Genomic DNA, 19,871 nt, shown 5'->3' with positions numbered 1-19,871 from the left:
TGGCTTTATATTCAACAACTCTTTTTGTTAAAAAATGAAATCAAATCCAGGAAATTTAGATTATCCCAAGAAAATCCTTTAACTGAAGAGAGAAAATACAGTTTAGAAGCACAACTCACATAGGCAAGTTTGTTTAGATATTTATTAAGGGGAAAAAATCAAGTGTTCTTTGATTTTTTTTTAACATGAGAGACAGAAATTCCTTCATACAGCTAATGAACCCATACCCTGATTTACAAGGAAGGTCCTGGGCTGCCACCAGCCGGATCCATTTCCCTTTGACCGGAGGCAGGCGGAAGACACAAACAGCCCACATAATTGCACACATTTTGAATAAATGCTTTCTTGCATTTCTCCTTCCAACAATTAGAATATAAAACCCACACTGGCTAAAGCATTTGATCAAGTGAAAATTGGCCCTTTTCTGTTCTGCACTCACATCCTCCACCTGCATATGCAAGTAGACCCAAAAAGGTTCAAAAGGTGCTCTAAGCAGGTCTGATTCACACATTCTAAAGAGGCAAATCCCAGAATATTGCTAAACATATGATTAAGAGGGAGCTTTAGCCAACCCTGGCCCTTTAACGTGGATATCCTGCTTATATAACCTGCTTGCCAGAAAACCTCTCTCCCTCCTTCAGCTTTTAGTGACACATTTTAAAATAACGCAGGTGTACTACTGAAGCAGCCTTTGTTAAGTGTCATGAATAAAAATGCCTTAACAAAATGACAGCATGGTCTTCCCTCTACAGACCACAGGAAATGATCCTTCTCAGAGGGCTTACAGTCTGCACTGGACAGATAAGACAGGAGCTCAGCGGGAGAGAAAGAAGCGAGGAAGGGGTTGGGATAGAGAGGGTATCTTAAAGGGCAGGCAAAGCGAGCCCAGGTTCCTCCATATATTAAAGATGAGAACAACGGGAACTGCCAAGCGGCCTTCAGTTTAGCTGAATTTCCTTTTAAATTTGCTTTGCCCCAGAAATCAGCAAAGGACCACAAGACTCTGTGAGCACTCTGAGAAGTTTCCTGCCAATGTCAGGAATTGATAGAAACTGACATCATCATCAGTGGAACATTCCTTCCAAACCCATACCCTGAGGTCTTACAGAATGACCTTAGCCAACAATTCAATTTTTTTAAAAAGATGCTGGCATCCAGATCTACCTAACAAAGCTAGAATATGGTTTCATCCAGACACTCTGCCTATTGACCCCAGATATTTCGAGGGGACGCTATTCAGAATTGCTAGAAAGGCACTCTGCACATGCTTAGTACAACATTTAAAATTAAACTCAGACACTCAACAGGGACAATAAACGCAACTCTAATACGAGGCAAAATAATTTCTAGAAAGGGCAAATATTTCTTTCAAGCCTAGAGATTGCTTTTCAGGTGAACAGGAAAATTTGTTTGTTTTCATACATGCACAAATGCAGAGAAGCATAACTCACACACAACAATCAAAGAGGAAACGTTACGTGAAGATATGAGGAAGAATTAAACAGGTCAGGAAAAACTAAATGGAGGAAAAGATGGACTTATCTGCACTAGAAATAGAAAACTAACTCTTATGGTTTTTTTCATAAGTATTCTGGAAAATTTGGTACCTGTGTGTGCACTGTGCATTTCTAAATGGAGGATTCCTGAAGCCATGACATTTAAGCCAACTTAAAATTAGTTTAAGTTTGCATCATATATGGACTCAAATCTTTGGTTAATCACATTCAAGAGAGAATTCCCTAGCTTGGAATCTCCAAGGCTTCTCGTGACCTTAAATCTGCATACCTTGCTACAACAGGGCTTCTTGTGCGATTAAATCCGCATACTTTACTACAATACAATTATAGGAGTTGCAACAAGATTACTCCTTCGGGGGCAAGAAATTGATTTGAAATCTTGAATGGATGCCACTTTCAGGGATATTGCTGGAGCTTCTTAAGTTCAGGACCAGTAGCAGAGCCAAACAGGAAAAGCAAAGACAGAAAGTGTCGTCTTGTTCTCTTTTATCAGGAAAGAGAAAGGAGAAGAGAACATCTCTCATTGGTAACAATTTTTTTTATGTACCATATTTGATCTAAGTAGTATTAAAATTCTGCATCAAGCAATGCTGAATTCAGTGATTTGTGTAGGTTATGCTAACCAGTAGGATTCTTCTCATTTGCAGTGCAACCCTAAATTACACTTTTCTACGTCTGCTGATTTCAATGGACTTTGAAGGGTGTAACTCTGCCCAGAACTCTGATCAGGTTTGGTAGAAATAGGGAACAACAAAGGGGTAGATGGGTGATGTAGCTCCACACCCTGGGAATCTTATTCAGCCACCTCTCTAGTTTCTGAGATCTTCATTTGCCAACAAATTATCAATCTTATCTTTGTAGTCAATACAGGCTAGAAACTTGTCCTTTAAAAAAAAGCTAAGATTCTCAGGCATTCTGCACCCTCAAACCACATTCTGCATTACTTTCCCTGTACATAGCAAACCCTGATTATGTCCCATCGTTATCAAATGCTCTCACCCTTTCAAGAATAAAAAACAGTGCATCCATTATTCCTTCAACGAGAGCCAGTCAAGGGTGCAGCACCCACTTCTCCGCTACACCACAACAGCTCGTATTGCACTCATAGAGCCCGGAGTAATGAGTAAAGTCCAACCCCAGCAGGGCATCAGCCCCAGCGGACTTGGATGGGGGAGAATTTCCACTGGTCAGGATGACCCATGTGTAGCAGATTGATGAAGGGGGAGGTGCTCCACTGGAATGGAGGGAGGTAATCCCAGGTGGGCCCACTGGTGGCGATGAAGCTGTAGTTCTTAGCCATCTCAAAGGAAGTGACCTGAGGGAGAAGAGAAAGAGGGGGGGGGTCACCAACAAACACAGGCCTACTGCTTCCTGTCTCGGAAGAATTTAACCCCTTGATCCACAGAGGTGGAAACCAAAGGGAAGCCAGAACATGGATGAGTGTTCCGGCTTGGCAAGACAAATGGTGAGGAACATAGCCATGTTTTACTTCTCATTAGGTCTCCAAGGTACTCTGTGCTGCACATGTGGCTCTCCCTTACACCATTTTACTCTCATAACTACCCTGTGAGGTAAGAGTGATTGGACCAGAGTCACAGCCACCCTAGACAAAGGTGGGGCTCCAACTAGCTATTTCTCTCCGTTTCTCTCATGGCTTTTGCGCTCATTACAGAGGCCTTCTGTCCATGTAGATACCACAACCCACAGCATAATCTTTGGTGGTCAAAAGGGACCATTCCTTCCTTTTTCATTAGAAGACCTGGTTGGATCCACTCTATGTAACACTAACCAATATATCATATACTGGCTCTCCTTTTGAACCTCAGAAAGCTGCAAAACCAAACAGTTCTGTTTAACTCCTGAACTGAAACACTCTCAATATTCTTGCCTGATTTGTTGTGAATATCATACAGTCTTCCTCCTCTTGAGTCCCCCCTCCTCCGCCCCACATACACACACTTATGAGAAAATGACAAAGAAGAAGAACTGTTGTGTTTAGGGCCTTTCAAGGTTTGCCTCTTGTTTGCTGTTCAGAAGATTGGTGCTGCCCTCTTTCTCCCCTGGACTGCACAGACCTAAGCAGGTCAGGGAGAAACCTGTCAAACAAGAGACACTGGGTATTGGAGGCAAGAAAAGCAATCAGATAGGCAGGGCTGTGCGTTTGCCACATTACTGCCACAGAATTCTGCCTCAGCTTCCGCCAGAGTAATTGCAGCTTTTGTTTAGAAAACAAGGCCCTCGGAGCTGCAAAGATAACCTTGAAAACACAAGAAAACACTTCATGGGATCTAAAAAATGTATGTTTCAAGGACTCTAAAAGATTGGAATGCTGCTGAAGATGGAGACTTGCATTGTTTTCCTGGCTGTCTCATCTCCAGACCCAACATAATTAGCCACCTATCCAAGCCACCAAAGTAAACTGTCTTCAACATCAGCATGACAATAGCCTCGTTCCTCAGCATTAATTAACCACATGCTTGAGAATATACCTGTTTTTTGAAGGTTGATAATGGGCTCAGTTCACACAAAACCAATGGGTTGAGTGTAGCAAACTTTTCCTGTTAGTGAAAGAAAGGGAAGAGAAGATCCCCTCTCCAGTCAAAAGGCCATGCTGGGCATCATGGGATCTGCTTGAACAAAAGCCATGTATGATGTGGGCTGCAGCAAGGTAGGGAATTACCTGAGGTTCAGTGGGAAAAGCTGGATGGGTCCAACCTATGGTTTATTGATAGTTTGTGAAACCAGGATTCTGCTCACAGTCAATCACTCCAATGCCCATTTGCTTCAACGAATGATATGGGGGGGATGTCAGGAAAGAAGCCAGGATTAAACTGAGAATTTTGAGTTCCTGCACCATGCAAAAGTGCAGTGAAACTAATGATGGTTAATCAACTCCAGGTCTTGGTTTGACAGACCCAAATACTGCCCCGTGGCGCGGAGTGGTAAGCTGCAGTACTGCAGCCCAAGCTCTGCTCACGACCTGAGTTCGATCCCGGCGGAAGATAGGTTCAGGTAGCCAGCTCAAGGTTGACTCAGCCTTCCATCCTTCTGAGGTCGGTAAAATGAGTACTCAGTTTCCTGGGGGTAAAGTGTAGATGACTGGGGAAGGCAATGGCAAACCACCCCGTAAAAAGTCTGCCAAGAAAACGTCGTGGTGCGACGTCCCCCATGGGTCAGTAATGACTCGGTGCTTGCACAGGTGCTTGCACCTTTACCTACCTTTACTTAAGTAAGCTTATTATTTCTCCCTTATGGAAGGCAATTTTCAGAGGACTAAGTCCTCTGCCCACTGTTTGGAAGCAGGCTGGATGAAGGGGGGCATGTGATTGTTGTCCCCGTGTGATGACATCACTTCCGGTGCAAACCGGAAGTGACAGCATCATACCAGGACTGATTCTTTAGCACTCAACCCGAAATACAGCGTTGAAATGAATAGGCTTAGAAGAGCATAACTCTGCCTATGATGGCATTATTAACTAAACATAGGTAGTGGGGCAGCTTGCATTCCGACAATCACACTAAGTATAGTTAGCATTCCATGGTTTTGTGCAATGTTAGAATTCGGTCAGAGGGTTGAAGATGGTTTAAATGAGGGATGGCACAGATCAGGGTTTGTACAACTGTCCCACTTTGCCTCTGTTAAACAGAGCGGGCAAGGGTAGTGTTTCAAAAACCTTTCCAACAGGGCAGCAACAGGGCACAAAAAAGAAGTCAGGGGAATTGAAAGCACTCTCAAAGGGTCTACAATCAGATGTGCCAGATCATAGCAAAACGTTTACAATAAAAAGAATTTAAAACCACCATACTAAATGAATTAACAGCAATCCTAAAACCTAACATTATCAAAAGCAACAGTGCAGTATTTTAAAAAACCCTCACCCTTGCAAGACAAGTAACATTTCTTCAGAAGGCAAGAATAAAGAAGGCATGAGATGCCTCAAGCAGCAGGCAAAAGGCTAATAGTAAACTGTTGTCCATTTCCAGCCAGAGAACCTGCTCAACACTGAAACTGACTTCTCCCAACACAAAATCTGCCTGCAATTCTAAGGTTATCTCTCATGAACACACATGCATGGTCCCTTACCTTCATGTCGGTGCCCCCGTGCGGTCTCTGGCGCAAGGCCCCAAAGGGATATGTGCCATTGGCAGGGTTAAGATCCGAGCGGGCAGCAATCGAGTTCTCCCCGTTTTGTTGTGGGTAGCACTCTTGGCACCGGGACAGCGGATCCATTAAAAAGTTGTTGAATCTACATGGAGATAAAAAAGAGGACGTGAATGGAGAAAGAGGGTGCTGTTCCTCACGCAACTGTGAATTTGTGGCCACAATTAAATGCTAAATGAACACCTAATCTCTTGGTCCAAGGAGGCATTGCCCCACTCACCGTACTTGCACCTCACCCAGCCTTCTAAAATCAAGAAAAGAATGGGAGAGGGGGACATTCTCTCCACAAGTAAAGCCCAACCCACAGCAGACAGTAAATATCTCACCTCATGAGACGGATCATAGAGTCCATGTCTGTTATGAGAGTCTGGTTGCGACGGAAGATCTGGGCTCTGGGGTTTTTATCATAGGTGAACCAGTCGCCATACTTCTTCACCAGCTCAGGAAGGCCGCTGGCATTGAAAATCTCTTTAAAATACCTACAGGTGGAGAAATAAGTCACTCAGATATGGCTGGAGGACTTCCATTCCACTTTAGCGGAGGTCGGAATTGCTGAGGCTGGAATCTGAATGTGGCATGCAGCAGCTATCCATAGAACAAAACACCCAAATATGCATGCATTCATAGGTGGGCTCAGACATATCCACCAGCATTTTTGGAAGGATTTGATGCTAAAGTACTCTGCGGAAAGCCATCTGAGATAGCAAGCGAAGCACGAAACTACCACCAAGCCTTGCAGGGACAGTTTTTCTCCTTCCTCATCAAGAAATAGAGACTGAGGGAAAATGGCAAAACTTTGCAAAACTGGGCAAGAGGAAATGAGGAGGACTTCCAGTTCCCATTCTGCCCCATCCCCTTTGCCTATGAGACAATCACTGTGTGGTAGAAAGCAACCTCCAGACCAGTGATCTAAGCCCCATTCTCAGAAAATAAATGTGCATGTAAGAAAGCCTCAGCCCATGTATCTGCTCTCACATTTTTGAGTAAAACATCCAACAGACTGAAATGTCTGTGATGTTCTGGTGTGAAGAATAAGGACTGGAAGACTGACAGCATGCTCTGAGAGGATGGACGCGGCAGGAAAAGGGAACGTGGTGTAACAGAAAAGGAGATGAAATAAGCTTTGGTAGAAATTATCACCACAAAATATTGCCATGGCCACCATCTTTGAAGATGGATTTTCATCCTCTATTTATGCTTGCTAGCTATAACAGCAGTAACATGGAACCTCCATATTTGGCAGCAGTTTAACTCTGGATGCTGGTGCTGGTGACAAACAAGATGGGGTGGTTTGTTCAATCAGATTTTGGTTAACACTGTAATCCTGAGAAGATTTATAGCCTTTTAAGGGAGCCAGACAACTAACTCCGTTTAGGATTGTACTGTAAATCTGGTCCAAACTTCCAACCCCAGATGAAAAGGTATGATATCTATTATATTTTCTTATCCACGTCCAGCATTGTACACTTGTCATTTGATTTGGCATTTCAGTGAAATCGTGAGCATCCCAGGGACACCTGCTGAAGATGCCACTGCATGAGACCAAACTTTGGCAGAGAGAACAGGGCAGGACGGGGAAAGGCTGCTGACCTCCAAAGCCTGTTTCACAGCTCTTGCGCTGCCCCTGTGGCCCTCCATCCCAGAAAGCAAAGGTGATTTTTCCTTCTGAGAAAGCTGAAGAGGCAACATTCAATGGAAGGGGCTGGGATGGTGAGGGCTAAGGAGATGCTTACGGCACATTGTAGCTTGCCCAGTAACCCTGCTGATATAGCTCCCGAGTCTTGTCATCTGCAATCATCATCCCACTAGAGAGAGAGAAAAAGAAAAACGGGGGAAATGATTTGGGTTTCAGTACAATTTTTTAAACAGCCATTTTAAAAAAAATTAGAAATTTTTTGGCATACACATCTGAGTGCTGTGGCAAAGCCCAACCTCCCCACAGATGGAGAGTCAGGAAGTATCTGATTGGAGCTGAAATGGCTTGGGGTCCCACCATTCTGCACTGCATGACCTCGAGGCAATTCGGTGTCTACTGAAGAGTTGATGTGTGTCTTTTTGGAGCAGCATTTTGTAGAGGAGCTGACATTATTATTATTATTATTAATTTTTCATGTGTCGTAATGTTGCAGAGTTGGAGCCCATCCCCCCATCCCTGTATTTACTGATTGGGCTGATTGGCCTGTCCTGTGCCCACTGGAGAGGCAATTGGTGGTGGAGTTCTTGGGAAAAAATGTACTTTTCACGCTTGTTCCACTCTCATTTTTTTAAAGCCAAGCCAGGAAAGGGTTAAAATGCTGCTGCTTCATTCCCTCCCGGCAACCATTTAACCCTTTCCTGGCTTTTAAAGCCAGCAGGGAATAAGCAGCAACAATAGGACTAGTTCCTGGCTTTGAAAAAAAGAGTGTGTGTGCATACTTGGGATGAGGGAAGTGAATGCAGAAACAGCCTTATGACCCTTACCTCACTTTACTGATAAAAATGGCAGAAAAAGAGTTCAAAGAGCTGAGGGGGGTAGGAGTGGTTACTGGCAGACAGACCAATCAGCTCCTGGGGGAAAGGAAGAGGGAAGAAGAGGGAGGCACGAAAAGCAGAATGGGAGTTTTTGATTCTGCATGGACATAACACACTCCAGTAGTGACTGGGCAATGGCTTCAAAAAAGTTGAAGAATGTGTGCAGGGGAAAAAATGGGGAAAAGATGGACAAAATTCGTTTCTGCTTCCCATGACATCCTTGCATGTGCAGAACTCTGGGGAATATGGGAAGCAGAATAGATTCTGAAACACTGTAAAGCGACTGTACGGAAAACACCATTATCAAAGCAAAAACTCTGCAAGAGGGACCAAGGTCTTAAAGGGGTGGGTGGGGGAACAAAGTAGGCCATTTTGCAAAGCAGATCTCTTTCATATCACTCACGGGATCTGTTCCAGGACAGTCAGCACGCCCTCCTGGAGACTGGACTTGCCTGGGATGAAAGACTTATAGTCCACAATCATCCACTGGTTATTGTATCTGCACCAAAAAAATGACAACAGGTGAATAACTCGGAAGCACAATGTATTCAAATTAGGAGTCGGCAGCTAAGATAATGTCATTCTGAGCAGCTCCTAACCCCAGCCCAAAGTCCCCAAACCAGATGCCAGGCATGAGATGTGTGGAGGCTGAACTAGACATGGCATCTGTTTGGTCTGCGGTGTGGGGGGGCACAGCCAAATTTTACTATCATGAAAAAAAGTCTACTAGTGCATCATGGCCCGATTCAGATCATGTCTAGTACAAGCCCGAGAATAATATGTCAGATGTTATGATATGTACTAGATTTGTTACTGACCTGAAATAAAGTTTGCTTGTGTGCCAGGACTTGATTCAGATCATATCTAGTTCAGTCAAAGGATTCAATATGCCAGCTGTTATAATATGTATTAGATTTGTGTATGTTGCTCTTACCTGATATCTGGCATCTTATTTCTTCTCTTTCTTTTAGTTTTTCATTCTTAGTAGAAATGTCTATTTCAGTTTCTCTTTAGAGTTTTCAGTGCAGAAATACACCCAGGCATCCAGTGGTACTGAAATTCATCACCCCCACCCCCACCCTGGCCAAATATACAAGAATCATCTGTTTACTTCTACTGGAAAAGCCACTCTGCAATTTGCACGTATCTCCCATTTCTGATCTGCCTATGTTCTAAGCCGGGATTTGGCAGCAAGTTACAGCCCACTCCTATTCCATTTCCTTTCCAGCAAACTACCTGCTGATCAGAGATTGAAATACTACAGTATGATAAGTGACAGGCAAGGCAAGGCATATTTCATGATTCTGCAGGAGAGCAAGAAAATGCAGAATGCACTTCTAAGGGCATTCAGTTTCATGAGGAACCCTTTTCTTTCCCAGTTTTGACAGCTGAGAAGATGCACTTGAAAGCATATGAATAAGATCCACTTACATGTAGGAAGCCACAGGGATGGTTAGAGGGAAAGGTTCAAAGCCTCCTAGAGCTCCCTGATCTTCCCCACAACTAGCAAAACCAGCTTAGGCAAAACAGGGAGCATTGCAGAATTATGCAAAATAAAAGCTACGCAAATTTGTGTAATCTAGATGGAGGTTGGATCCAGACTAAATTTTCTGCTAATGGAAGGGGTGGAATAATTTCCACCAATTTCCCTTTTCTCTTGAAGGTCCCTCTCATGCTGCTCCTGGGGATTCCCTGTTCCCCAGGGGCAGCATTTTGGGGAGATCACTGGGTCACAACGGGAGTGGGGTGGCAAGAACATTCTGTTCCACCAACAGAAGCGCCTTACATGTGCTGAAAACTGTGTCTGAATCAACTCAAGATGCAGAACTCAGCTTTTCTATGTGCAGAAGTTTGGACCGGACTGGGGAAAAATATTTCTCAGCATAGAATGGACACAGCCTTCGTTATAGGCTGCATGGCATATGCAAATACTGTGCGGGACCTTGACGGCAACAAAGGGTGAAGCTTAAGATAACAGTCACAAGACCACAGAATTCCAACGCCTTCTAACCTGTGCTACTCAGCAGAAGGGGCAGCTCACCATGCAAGAGAGCCAAGCAGCTGCCTGGGGCACAAAAACTGGTAGAGGGCAGCAGTGAAAGGGGTGGCAAGGGGTGTGGCTCATCGTCCATTGCCCCCATTACATCACCTGGACCCAGGTCAAAAGGGGGTTGCTTGGGGTTGCCTCCAGAGTCTATCTTGGACCCCACCAGGATGACACAGGACAGGGCACTTGGGAGAGACAAAATGTGTTGGACTGCCCCTGTGTGGCTGCCTGTGAAAAAGCGACCATTAAAAAAAAAGCTTCAGGCTGGTCTAAAGCCATCTTATGGTTCTTCAGCAGAGGCCCTAAAGAGTCACTTTGTGTTTCTCTCTCTCTCTCTCTCACACACACACAGTTACCAATGCACACACATACATACATGTGTAACACTTCACTCACGTGCCGCTGTTGAACTGCTTGAAGAGGAGTACCCATTCTGCTCCGCTTGTGGCCAGTCGATTGGCCACTATGTTGCGTAGCCATTCCAAAACACTGCCTGAGGGCTGGATATACTTCCACAAATCATTGTTGCTGTTCCCAATTGTGGTTTCCAGAGCCACCTGCCGAGAAGAAAGTTCTAAGCAGGTTGTGGCATTTCCTCCACAAGCAGGGCCATCTGTTGGCCTTCAGGCATCTGGTCAAAACAATTCTACCTCAGAGGGCTCTTGACAAGCACCAGGGTGTTAGAGTTTAGGTTTTCTATGCTTGGCTGGACATTACCAGCCTTTTATGTGGTGGCACCCCACTTATGGAATACCCTCCCCGGAAATATTTACTTGGCGTTAATTCATACTTTTTAAGTACCAAGTACAACTCTTGAATTTTTAAAGCATTTCATGGATACAAATATGGTTCTTTGTAGTTTCCTGTTGTGTCTGGTATTTAGTGTAGCTTTGGTTTAGTTCTCATTTTTCTTTTTCTTTGAGTGAATTGGGATTTTACTGTTAACATATTTTTATCATCTATAAGCCACTGAGGCTGGGAAACAAAATAAGTGTTTTAAAGAAACAAGTGTGACCAGTTGGTTTCTCTCTGCAACGCTCTAGCAAAGAGGGAATTCAGCGGAAATACATGGAGGAGTCCTGGGCTCAGACTACTGACAGTAGGTCGATGCCTTCCACATTTTTCAATGGGAAAATATTTTGGTGAGGTGAAAAGGTCAAAACAATTCTACCTCAGATTGGCAGAATTAACGCCTGGATGACAGACCACAAAACCCGGGGGCTGAAGCTCTGCTTCCTTGAGTCCTGGTGACTTGACCAGTCCACGTTCATGTTATAAAGACCCTGTAGAGGTGCTGCACCATCATTCAGTGGAAATTTATTCTCCCCTGTCCAAAAGAACTATGGACTCCTGAGGGAGCAATCTGGGACTACTTTCCCCCCTGGCCAACACACTATCAGTGGAAATGACAGTTTCCCTGTAGAATCAACTGGAACATGAACCAGGAAGGCCTCAGTTCAAATCTCACCTCAGTCCAGAACGCACTAAACAATCACTGTCTTGGCTGCCTCAGAATCATATCTATGAGCCAAGCTACAAGTGACGCCTGACACAGGTTGGACACTTGTCAGCTTCCCTCAAGATTTGATGGGAAATGTAGGCATCCTGGTCTTGCAGCTTGGCTCTCTGACTGCTGTCCAATGGACTTTTCAACTGTCTCTTGTCCAACATTCCACCAAGCTGCCTACATTTCCCATCAAAACTTGAGGGAAGCTCACAAGTGTCCAACCTGTGTCAGGCGTCACTTGTAGTTTGGCTCTAAGTGACCAAGGTGGTTTATCCTTCCAACCCCAAAGGCTGTTGTCTTGGTAAACTTTAAAGTGTACATGAACCAGCAAGTACTAAGTTCTATTATTATTAGGCACTGACTCTTTTTACAGGAATTTTAGCAGAAGAAAAGCAAAAGCCTTGGAGGCCAGAGATGTAGGCCCCAGAATAAGGCTCAGCAGATGGTCCTCTAATTCAGCCTGAGTTCAATGCCGACTGCAAACCCAAGGGACAAGCCTCTCCAAAGCCCATCCAAGACAGTACACAAAGGGAGGCAAGGAAAGACGCCACTCACCAAGTTACTACTCAAGATGTAGAAATCATCTCCAGAGAAAATGGCACCTGGATATGAGGAGAAAGCCTGGGTGTAGCCGGGAATCACAGTGTCACCTGCAAGGTCCAATTCGAAATTGCCATTAGCAGCCATCTGGTAACGAGACACATTCCCTGCTCCTGCCTCAAAGGATGGGATGAAATCTCTATTGTCCCAGCTTTTACCCCAGTACATGAGATCCATGAAGCACCTTGAAAACTGCCAGTGGTATGCACACAGAAATTTTATTAGCAAGAATCAAAAAAGAAATGTAGGTACGCTAGGGTTGCCAGGTCCAGGTTGGGAAATTCCTGGAGATTTTGGGGGTGGAGCCTGGAGAGGATGGGGCTTGGGGAGGGGAGGGACCTCAGCAAGGTGTAATGCCATAGAGTTCACCATTCATAGTAGCCATTTTCTCCAGGGGAACTGATCCCTGTTGCCTGGAGATCAGTTGTAATTCCGGGAGATCTCCAGCTACCACCCGGAGGCTGGCAACCCTAAGGCACACCCAATGTGATTTCTGACTTTTTCCTCTTTTAAAAAGCAACCCTCCCCCAAGACTTCAGATAACAAACTGCTTTTGAAAGTCTCTTCAGCTTCCAAAGCGATTCGCGATGGAGCACTGCAGCATCATTCTTAGGATTTATTTATCCATTTAGCACATTATTATCCTGCCCTTCACACAGGGTAACAGACACAATTCTCTCCCAACCTCCATTTTACCCTCAGAACAACCCTGTAACGTAGGGGTAGACTGAGAGAGAACGGCTAAACCAAAGTCACCCAGTGAGTTTCATAGCAAGTGTGGATTTGAACCTAGGCCTTTGTGGGCCTAGTCTAGCACTCAAACTACTATACCACACTGGCTCCCTGGATTCCAGCCGTCACTACTAGTGGCAACACAATCCGGCTCCACAAGCTTTCATTAGGTTCAAGATTATCAGATTAAACTTTCCTTTCAGGTATCACCATCTTTTTGCAAATGTGAGGAGGAAACTTCAACCTGTCTAGACCTTCCTACTGCCTCTGGATTAAGGATCTTTGGCCTTGACTTCTATTCTCCATTGGAAAAGGACCAACTTCCCCACCCTGCTCCTCTTCCTGCTACTCACTCTGAGCAGAAGTCCGGAATGGCAAGGTATACTTTTTGATGATGCGCAGCATGGACTGGTAGTTGTTCCACGTGTCATGGGAGACTAGGAGGTCCTGGTTGCCGGGTAAGAGCTTGATCAGGGCAGAGCAGGAGCCAGAACCAAGGACACGCTGGCTGTCGGATTTATTGAAGGCCGCTTCCAGGTCTTCCAAATCGCCCCCCAACTGGAACAAACTAGTGGAAGAGAGCCAAAGGCTTTGAGTAAGAGACCTACCCTCTTCCTCAACAATAAAGCTTCTCTCCCATCACACACTGGTGGGATATATTGATGTTGACTATTCTCTTGACCAGAGATAGACAGATTCTGCAATCTCAAAGGCTTCTCTTAAGAAGCAAGTTATAAAAAATAGTATGTATAGTGGTTACAGTATCAGACTAGGATTTGAGAGAGATATGTCATGTGAAGGGCTACTCTCTACCAATAATTAAATACTCATAGATGTGGCTATTTAGGTAGTCTGAGTTTTCTGGAAACTCGGTGGGAGGGGGAGAGTGCCTTTTGGCTATGCACAGAGTTTGCAGCCCAATCCTTCTAATCAAAGGAAAGGTAAGCCATAAGCTCATTGTGTAGGAATCTCAGGGCCAAGCTACAAGTGACGAATGACACTTGAACAGCAAGTGTATTTCTCCCTGTTCACTTGCCCTCCACTCAATCCACTTGCCGTTCAAGTGTCATTCGTCATGTGTAGCTTGGCCCACAGATGACACCATAAAATGGGGGGGACAGGCCAGACACACATGAAATTTGGCTGGCATACAAACTCCACTAGCACAGAAACTCGATCACTCCCTTCTTTGCCTACATTCAAACTGCCCAATTCCTTTTGCTCTAGGTGAGAAATCTTCTTCCACCTAATGCTCAGGAAGGTTACTTAAAATTCCTAAAAGACACAAACAGCTAGTCCAGTAGAAATATAAATCCAAAAGCAACAGCAGCATTGGTCCTTTTTTATGGCCAGCTAATCACCACAAAGTAGTGGGCAAGCTTTCAAGTTCCACAGATGTCTTCTTCAGGCTGGATATTCTGTTTGAAAATGGGGACAGGGCTTACAAAAATATGTTTCAAGGTATATGTATTTGCTTTATTCATACGCTGCCTTTCTCCCCAGTGGAGATCCAAAGCAGCTTACACCATTTTCCTGTTCTTCATTTTATCCTCATAACAACTCTGAGAGATAGATTAGATAGTGTGTGTCCGGCCCAAATTCACCCAGCAAGCTTCCACAGCAGAGTGGGGATTCGAACCCTGGTCCTCCCAGATCCTAATCTGACACTCTAACCACACTGGCTCTCTAAGGCATCGTGTGGGTGCTTCTCCTTCATAATCTAAAACATATTCTTCACATTCCCTCCCCCACTTTTTCCACTCAGAGGGACTCAAAAGTTGGCAATGCTTTGTTATATTTTAGTACCGCCACAAAGCATTCATTCCTGCTGCTTTTGAATTTAATTTTTTTTCATTCTTAGATGCCAGTAATCAAAGTTGAGTAGCCCGAGAGCCATTTCAAAAATCGTGCAGCAACCATCCCAAATTAGCTACCAAACATAACCTCTACAGGGAGCTGCAGCCCACCCCAGCTCTGAGGAATATATGATGCACTTCTTTGACCCGTTCACAAAGTACATTTACAGTGAACATCATCCCCATGTGGCCAAGCACCTGTGAATTTTCTTCTCACTAAGAAGGGGACTCACAGAAAGCCAAAGGGGGCGATGGAGAACTTGCCAGAAGGGAAGGCCACACGTCCGTTGTAACCATCCTCAAGACCTTTCAATTGCAGCAAGGCAAGACGAATCTGAAAGCGTGGATGGACATATAGGAGCACTTACAGATCCAAACATTAAAGATGGCAGAGAGCGCCCTCACAGGACTGACCCAGGCCACTGGTGCCAGAGACAGACAATCCAAATTGTTCCCCCACTGATAAGCATGCTCCAGAAAGTTCAACTCTCAGTGAAATGAATGGAACTGCATAAGCATGCTGCATCCTGTGCTTAGCTGATTAATAATGCTTGCAGTCTTATTCATTCAACCAAAATATGTATTTTAAATTGCCCATTTCCCATCATTAAGCTCTTAATTGAACATTATGTTTTCCTTAGGGATGTTCTTGGGCTGAGTGGAGAGGCACCAAGTTCCATGCTTCCCAGGCACACGGGGGATCCTGATTTGGATCGAGGCCACAGAGTGTGGAGAGATGGCGTTTAGACACAGGTGAAGGACTGCCTCTTTTCATAGGAGCCCGCACACCTTTCAAAATCAACTGAGCAATCTTGACAGGTGATCCTGACTGCCAAGTTAGATCAGTGACTAAAAAACAGGTCTTTTTGATGATTGCACCTGCCTTATGAAATCAGCTGGCTGTAGAAATGAGGCAAGCGATTTGGTTTTGTCAGGATAGCAAAGGTATTTTCTTTTTAATTAAGCTTTTGAATGTTTGAATGGAGTGGCACAATGTTTATGGAGAAGGCTTCTGAAGTAGTGTTGAACTTTCTCTGGACATGTTGATACTTCTTAAAATGTTAAGTTTTTATTAGATTTATCTTGCATGAGGATGTGAGCCAACAAATGAACAGACACATAGCAGAATCTCCTCCTGCTCACCTGATGCCAGAATGCCGAATCTTGCTGGGTCTCCATCTGCTGCTCCATCCAGGCCAGGTTAGCTTCAATATAGCTCTTCAGTTTCTCACAGTAGTCAGTTTGGTACGTGAAGGGGCCACAATAGCCCACCATGGTGTTCATCCAGTGCATGTATATGAGCTGGAATGTACAGGGCAGGGAGGGAAGTTAATGAAGCTGCTTTGTAAAAATGCAAAAGTATTTTAAGAAATGGAGGAAATCCTTGGGTTAAGATATAGTCCCAGGGTTTGGTCCTATCTATGTTCATCTTCTTTTTCTGTGTGCACTCTTTTTAAGCATAATAAGTTGCAACCACAGAAAGATAATGACAAATTAGGCTGAAGGAAACTTATGTATTGTTAAAATTAACAGCGTTGCAAAAATCTCAAGATATGCCCTCAAATCTTTTCCAGTTGTGGCTCACCACTAGCGATCTGTTCTGATGCACTTGTATCTTATCCAGAGCAGTAAACAAAGACTCTGCACTGCTCTAGTGAACAGGGACTGTCTCTCTGCACATGTTCAGAGACCATTTTACATTTCTTAGTCCTTAATAAGTTTCACCACTGAAAACCAAGTCTGTGGCCTGTATCATGTCCTAAGATTTTCTCTTCTCCTACATGTGGCTGAAGTAACAGGAAAGGAACAGCTGGGGAAAGTTCAAATGCAGGGAGAAAAGGGGAGGAGAGCCAAGGTTCTTGCAATAGACTGGTTCTTATGCTGTGTCCTGACCCGTACCTGCTCAGACACTGCAGCTTCAGCCACCCCTGCTGCATAGGCCTGGAGACTGTCATTATACTTCTCACTGGTGGCCAGTTCCAAGAAGGACCATCTGCCGAAAAGAGCAGAGGGCAAACAAAAAGAGGCCCAGTCAAAAAGGCACACACCAGTTATCCCCCAACACTAGGGCTTTCTTATCAAGCTTGCATATTACTTTTTAATCAGTGTTATTTGATTTTAATAAAGGAAAATACATATCAAAGGGAAGTGCTACAACGAAGTTGTTCTTTAAATGCATTTCAAACAAACTCACATAATTCAAACAAATGATTGTACAAGATTCTTCTAATTTCAAATACGCAACAAACTTTTTTCTGTAACATGCTTGTCCTATTTAATCTCATGCTTACATCAGTTTTATGTTTCTAGTCCTCAGTATAAAAGTTTCTAATCATCCCCATAATTCCATATCTGTGCATGCTCAGATTTACCAACATAACTAGACAATTTACCAGGCTGTGCCTGGAAACTGAAATTATTACTTAATGTTCAAATTGAGCCCAGAGACTGGAGCAGAAAGACAGGAACCCAGCCCACGGTGGGCAAGAACTCAGTTGCACCCCCCGTTTTATTATGCAGAATCAGCTGCTGTGATATTACAACCATATAAATACAGGCAGGCTTTCTGAACACCCAGTTGACATGGAAGTGCTGGGTCATAAAAAATTGCAGAAAATATACTGGCTTAACTGGGCACCCTTTCCATCAGATCTGCCTTTGAACTAGAGCTCAGAACCAGTTTTTCAACATCAGAGGTTAATCCTAGGGCATGAAAATATTAATAAGCTTTGGGAACAGAGATAGGTGTTCCTCCTGGTCTCAGATGGTTCTGAAAACTGCAGTGCAAGACAATGAAGGTTGCATTTCTATACATATTTACCTGGGAGAAAACCCTATTTGACTGAGTGATTTACTTCCATGTAAAGAGGCTCAGACATCATCTGCCTGAGCTGGAAGAAAGAAGTTCTCAGTTCAAACCTTGCCTCTGCTATGAATTTGCTAGGCATTCTTAGAAAAGTGATTTTAAGTTTCCCCATCTGCAGTACGGGAGTAATACTGACCTACCTTACAAGGCTGTTGTGAGGATTACAGTGATAATATACATGAAGTTCTCTAAACACTAATAAATGTTATATAAATACTGTACTATTAGTAATTTCAGTCACATGCTCATATTAGTCTGCAGCAGCAGAATAAAGCTAGGGTCCAGTGGCACCTTAGAGACTTAACAAAATTTATTGATTCCCGCATAAGATTTCATTAGCCAAAGCTCACTTCATCAGATGTATTAGGAATACGACCAGCAGACCAATTTATACACATGACAAAAGGGGTGGTGGTACAAAAAAGCTGGTTCAAAACAAGATCCAATACAAAAAATTCAGCATGTAAGACACAACTGTTGTTAGGCAAAACATAAAAACCTAACACAAGACGAAACAAGCTGTGCCTCAATGTGCTTTACATCCTAAAGATGCCAGGTTCAACCCCTGGCATCCCCTCTTTAAAAAGATTAGGTCGTAGGTCCTGGATGACCCAGGCTAACCTGTTCTCGTCAGAACTGGAAGCTGAGCATAGTCAACCCCAGTTGGTACTTGGATGAGACATGACCTAGGAAGTCCACGTTGTGGCTGGCAATGGCAAACCACCTCTGTCTTTTGCCTTGAAAACTCCTCTTGGGTTGTCATACGTCAATTGTGACTTGACAGCACCTTCACTTACACAGTACATGATAACGAAAGACGTCTATCCGAGCTGCAACCAAACCTTATAACTTAAGTAATTGACATTAATGAAGTAATCACTCCTTTCAGATGTTAATGACTTAAGTTATAACTTTCTATCGTATCTCAGGTCATCCCATACTGTATTTTACATTTTGCCAATCCAAAAACAGGAGTATCTCGTTTACACTCTGAGTGAACTGATTTACTCTTTGGACTGGATCTTGTTTTGAACTATCCTGTGTTTGTCACATCCCCTCCATTCTGTGGCACATGTGATGAGTGTACTTCTCATAAATCTGATGAAAGGAGCTTTGAAACATGAAAGTTTATGCTTTGGTTCTAAGTGCCTCTGTTCATAAAAGGCTTGCTCTCAAGGAAGTGTGGTAGGATTGCCAACTCGGGGTTGGGAAATACCTGGAGATTTTTAAGGGTGGTGCCTGGGGAGGGCAAGGTTGGCACGGAGAGGGACCACAGGGGGGGGGTATAATGCCACTGAATCCATCCTCTGAAGCAGCCATTTCCTCTAGGGGAGCGGATCTCTTTCGCTTGGAGATCCATTCTAATTCCGTGAGGTCTCCGTGTCTCGCCTGGAGGCTGGCAACCTATCCGAGGCCCTGCCACCCCGAGTTGCGCAATCCCCCACCCTCCACCTACCCAGTGCTCCGAATGCTGTCAGTGAGGTTGGCCTGAGCGACCGCTGCGGGATCCCAGCCGTTTTCCACCCTCAGCTGCCCCGAGACCGGGTCCAGCAACACCGAGCAGCTGTGCGTGGGCTCCGAGCCGGCGCTCGGGAAGGGAAGCGAGAGCACAGCCGGCAAGAAGCCCGGCAAGGCGAGCAACAGCAGCCGCGGGAGCAGCGACGCCGCCGCCATGGAAGCTGCAAGCGCCCGGCGGGTCCAACCAGGACTGCTGACCGTCCAGCCTCCGCTGAGGACCCACGTGAGGCGCTGATGCAGCCGGAGGAGGAGCCCGGGCGAGGCGGTTGCTGCGCAGGCGACGTCCCCGAGAGGGAGTCCCGGCCTCCTGCACAGCCTTTGCTTACATACAACAGAGCAACGTTTACGGTCTCGCTTGATGAATCGGATCCGGCTTGCCATCCTCCAGGTGGGGAATTACAGCTGATCTCCAGACACAGAGATCAGTTCCCCTGGACAAAATGGCTGCTTTGGAGGGTTGACTGTATGGCATTACAGCTCACTGAACTCCCTCCGTTTTTCAAACCTTGCCCTCCCTAGGCTCCGCCCCTCAAATCTCCAGGAATTTTTCAACCC

General features: G+C 44.7%; 1 protein-coding gene across 1 annotated transcript; it reads right to left on the bottom strand.

The window, feature by feature from the left end:
• Positions 1-124: 124 nt before the first annotated feature.
• PLBD2 (phospholipase B domain containing 2) lies at positions 125-19,509 on the bottom strand. Its single transcript, XM_054996659.1, has 12 exons — positions 19,255-19,509; positions 16,832-16,925; positions 16,076-16,234; positions 15,166-15,266; positions 13,430-13,644; positions 12,300-12,394; positions 10,634-10,794; positions 8,594-8,689; positions 7,413-7,484; positions 6,006-6,158; positions 5,602-5,764; positions 125-2,832 (listed from the first exon to the last, which is right to left on the bottom strand). The coding sequence occupies exons 1-12, from the start codon at positions 19,470-19,472 to the stop codon at positions 2,665-2,667; spliced, it is 1,695 nt and encodes a 564-aa protein (XP_054852634.1). The 5' UTR covers positions 19,473-19,509; the 3' UTR covers positions 125-2,664.
• Positions 19,510-19,871: the final 362 nt, after the last annotated feature.

The sequence above is a fragment of the Eublepharis macularius genome, chromosome 13 (assembly GCF_028583425.1).
Source record: "Eublepharis macularius isolate TG4126 chromosome 13, MPM_Emac_v1.0, whole genome shotgun sequence".
Taxonomy (NCBI): domain Eukaryota; kingdom Metazoa; phylum Chordata; class Lepidosauria; order Squamata; family Eublepharidae; genus Eublepharis; species Eublepharis macularius.
This window is presented reverse-complemented; position numbering and strand designations above follow the sequence as displayed.